The 4,485-nt window shown below is 37.5% G+C and overlaps 1 protein-coding gene across 1 annotated transcript; it reads left to right on the top strand.

The window, feature by feature from the left end:
* Positions 1-248: 248 nt before the first annotated feature.
* Positions 249-1,020, top strand: LOC146375364 (uncharacterized). The gene is made up of 2 exons (XM_084947901.1): positions 249-331; positions 423-1,020. Exons 1-2 carry the CDS (start codon positions 249-251, stop codon positions 1,018-1,020), a joined length of 681 nt encoding a protein of 226 aa, XP_084804027.1.
* The last annotated feature ends 3,465 nt before the right edge of the window (positions 1,021-4,485 follow it).

Raw genomic sequence — 4,485 nt, forward strand, 5'->3', positions numbered from 1 at the left:
TCCCTTTGTTCTCCCTGTTTCTGTTGGACATTCATGTGAGATTAATTTGATATTTTAAATTAGCCATAGTGGAAAATTCATCTTTAAATTATGGTGTATATATATTAATCTACACCTGCAATATGTGCAATATGTCACAGGGTCTGTGTCTGCAGGGTCACAGATATCAGGTTCCTGTCATCTATCACACAAACCTCATCATCTCCGTTCTGATCCATCACAGCATGATGTTCTTTTGGAGGATATTAATGCATGATGTCATTGCATGTTTCTTTTACTATTTTGCTGTGACGGCCAGTCTTTACTTCAAATCCTGCATTGCTCTGGAAAGGTACCTCTCTGTGTTTCAGTGTGTTCACTTTCATGTCTCTGAACATTATCTTTTACTCTGAAGCATCATTTGTTTCTCTTTTGTGTTGCAGGTATTGTTTCATCACCTGCCCACTGTTGGACTGCCTCAGACAAACTGAGGGTTCTGTACTGGTCTGTGTTCTGGTCTGGGTCTTTTGTAGTGTTAGTGTTGCTCTTCCTGTATTTTTAAATGAATTTGTACGTTTAATTATTTATGCCGCCCTCCCTGCCCCCCTGTTCATCTTCTGTCTCGCTGGGACACTTAAAGCTCTGCCTGCTGCCTCCTCAGTGCCCACTGAAGAAAAACGAAGAACTGTAGGAACCTTGGTTCTGTTGCTGCTTAATTACTTTCTCATAAACCTTCCTGCAGTCATTATGTTAACTTTGAACTTTGAGACACGCTTCCCTGTAAAAACTATTGATTTTATCATTATAATCTTGTTTCTTTTTAGTTCATTGTTGGACTTCATTCTGTGTATTTTCATGCGTAAAGGACCCATTGACAGGCTGCTGGTACATCTGTGCTGCTGCATTATGGAGAGAAACAACACAGGAGATGTGACTGATGTTAGCACAGACAGGTCAGATCATGTAGTCAGAGATGAGGGAAAGGAGGAAACAGGGTCACATGACAGGAGAGATGAAGAGGAATTAGAAAGTGTGAGATAAGTAAACACCATCCTTTCCAAATATTTTTAGCTGTCCCCTCAGACTGTCAATCACCTAAATTCCTGTTCTTTGCACCAACTGGGAGTAACAGGAAACATTGTTTTGTTGAGTAGTTGAATGTTGTAAACGAAAATGTACGAATTATTTTGTAATTTCTTCTAAATAAATGAAGGTGGTGCAGTGATTATGTCACCTCACAACAGGAAGTATGGGGACTTTTATTACATTTTTTCCCTGTCCTGTCCGACAGTGTAGCAGTCAGAATTGTCTGAAGGAGAAAAAGAACTAAACTGTCATGAACCGGGCCGCACGGCCATGACAAAAAACCCAGACATGGATAGGAATGTTTTCCAAGAGATATTTTTTAAATAAATAAAACAGAAAAGAAAACGCACGGTCAAAAAACACAAACTGTGGTGTGTGTAGTCAGTGCCATCAGTAGTGTAAGCGAGTGGATGGGTGGAGCATGTGCATGTAATTCTGTTAAAAGCAAAGTTCAAAGCCCCCCCCCCAAAAAAACAAAAAACTCTGCCCTAAAGGATTTTTATATAGAGTCCTGGCACACTGGCCCAGGTGTTGCCAGTGACACTGATCCCAACTCCGCCTCCGCCTCTCCAACGCCTGCAAACGAGACACACTTTTTGCTATAGTGGTTCACTTGATAGTCAAATTAAAACTGTATTAGGAATTTTTATTTTAGGTTATTATAACCAAAAGAGACAAGGGCCTGCGACAGAAAAGAAAAAAGAAAGAAAGTAATGATTGGGAGAAAGTTAACAGCAGGGGAGAGAGAGAAAGAGAGGAGAAGAAGAGGAACAGAGGGAGAAAAACAGTGATGACTAAAAGAAGAAGAAAAAAGCAGAAAGACCACAGCATGATCTCCATGAACGGTTCTCCTCTTTGACTTCCTCCTGCAGACCAAAACATGCAGTTCGATATATTTGTGATGCTAAACTGCCTGTAGGTGTGAAGACTGTCCAGGATGACATATGACAGCTGGGATCAACTCCAGTCACCACCAAGAAAAGATTGATGGAGTTTCATCTGAAGACGTCTTAAACTCAAATATTAATCAGCTAAAGAGCTCTTGAAACATTTTTATTTTGTATCATTGCAGTCATTAATTTATATAAATATCATATTTAGTTTTTATTTTATCCTTTACATTTTTTTTTGAAAGGACACTTTAAGTGTTGCACAAATTGAATTTTCAGTTACAGTAGAATTTGAATTTCCTCTGATCTATTCAGTTATGACAGTGTGTAATGTAGTATTAATAATATCGTTGTTAAATGTTGACGTGGTTGTGTTTAGGTTGTGTGTGTTTTTTAAGTTCAAAAAAGTTTTTGGTGTTTTGCAAGCTGGTTAAATTTCTTTGAAGCCGCATTGGTGAAACTAAAAAAATATCCTGAAAAGAAAACAATTTGTTTTTTAACTTTTTGCAATTACAAGAATTTAATCTAAAGACCAACAGGCCATCATTTCCCTGGTTTCATAAAGATGTCAGACAGCATAAAAATCAATAAGAAGACGACTAATCTGTTGGTGTGATCAGTGACTGCAGGAAAACCTACATTGATGCATTTATGACTGTATCCTAAGGCTTTAAACTATCAACCCGTTACAGAACCATACAGTAGTGTCTTGTGTCTGTTTAGGATCCTAGTCAGTGTTTTATGTAATTAATAAAACTTCTAATTTCTAAATTTAACTTGAAGCCAATGAAGGGAAACAAGAAAACTCGTGTGAGCAGAGGGTAGTTTTTGTCAGTGGTTTAGCTGCTTAATAAGAGAACATTTATACTCCTGTGCTAAATCTACATCAATATACCTTAACTGCAAATCCCTCTGAAATGCTGTGATGAATCCTTTGGTCTTAACCTGACATGCACCTGTTTGTTTACCCTTCAAAACTATTAGCATAGAATAGAATAGAATAGAATAGAATAGAATAGAATAGAATAAACCTTTATTATCCCACGGATAAGAAATTTCAGTGTTACACAGCTCTTATAGCAAGGGAAAAATATAAAATATAAAACGAAGACACATGGTGGTCCTATATACATTCGCAACTGGAGCTCATATATACAGAAATATGCATAGAAAAAAATGGTATGGAAATATGTATAAGATATTCAGAGCTGTGTATGAAATGTTATTGTAATTGGCCTTTTGAGTAATGGATTCCTCCTATACTTTAATGCCAGAGTTTTTCCTTTTTCCTTTTAGACAGTAACAGTCATTGCATATGAGGAATAAAAAGCATAGTCTCAGTTAGGGCTGGGCCATATCATACGGTTCACGGTAATACCGGTATAATGTTAGGCAATGATAAGAAAATGAAATATTGCGATAGAATATGGGTAAAACGCACATGTGCAGTGCCTTTGTTTTCGTCCACACATCACGGAAGAAACATGGTGGCGACGGAGAATGAGAAGGGCGAAAGCGGATCGTTGAATAACAGATGAACCAGAATTGGTTTGTAAAAATGGTTCAGTGGTGTGGAACTGGTTTGGCTTTCGTCCATCAGATAAACACCAAATCACATTTTTTGGTAGAGCATGCAAGCGAGCTGTTGTTATTATCGTGTTTTTTGGAAAATAAGGCACACTTAAAATCAATTCTTTGATTTTCGGAAAAATTGACAGTACCCCTTATAATCCGGTGTGCTTTATGTATGAATTCTGGTTGTGCTTACTGACCTCGAACCAATTTAATATTGTGTGTGTATAACCTCTTTTTAAGTTTTGTGGATATTATACATGGTTATGCTGAGGATATGTCGGCCAATTTCCACTGGAAATGCCTTTTGGTTAAACTGTCAGCGAGAAATTTGCATTTGCATTTGCACTGTAAAATTTTTATACAGTTTTAATGCACATGAAAAACAGCTGCTTGATTAAGTGAAAATACATTGATGAGGGATTTTTTTTTGCACTACTAAAGTTGTGGAGTTGTAAAGTATTTTGTCTCGCGTCAGTTATATTGTCCGTTATATCGTTACCACAAATTTTCAAATATATATCGTGATAAATATTTTTGGTCATATTGCCCTGCCCTAGTCTCAGTATATTGACTCACAGATATCAGCAAAATGTCAGTGGGAGAATGCTGAAACTACTGCGATTCATCAGAACTGAGTGGTTTGAGGTTCTTTGTTTCTCTTTTTTTTTTCTCTGAATCAGAATCAGAATACTTTATTGATCCATAAGGAAATTATGTGGGTTACAGCAAAATGTTTCACTGACATTGCTGTGTTTGTTGGGGAGAAAACTTACAAACATACAGTACAGCACTTCAGAGTCATACTGCTAGCGATTGAAGGTGGCTGAACACATTCTCTATTCCAGTCTTTGTCAAACGGTGGCACGCGTACCACTACTGGTACTTGGGCTCTCTCTGGTGGTACGCAGGAAATCTCCAATCAACTAATATACCATTGGGGAGGTATGCAAAGACG

The sequence above is a fragment of the Perissodus microlepis genome, chromosome 13 (assembly GCF_051167445.1).
Source record: "Perissodus microlepis isolate ML-2025 ecotype Zambia chromosome 13, ASM5116744v1, whole genome shotgun sequence".
NCBI classification, from domain to species: domain Eukaryota; kingdom Metazoa; phylum Chordata; class Actinopteri; order Cichliformes; family Cichlidae; genus Perissodus; species Perissodus microlepis.

Excerpts from the sequence above, each read along its gene's own strand:
- LOC146375364 (XM_084947901.1), top strand. The coding sequence starts at position 249 with ATGCATGATGTCATTGCATGTTTCTTTTACTATTTTGCTGTGACGGCC. Across the intron at positions 332-422 it reads TCCTGCATTGCTCTGGAAAG|GTATTGTTTCATCACCTGCC; the intron begins GTACCTCTCTGT and ends TTTGTGTTGCAG.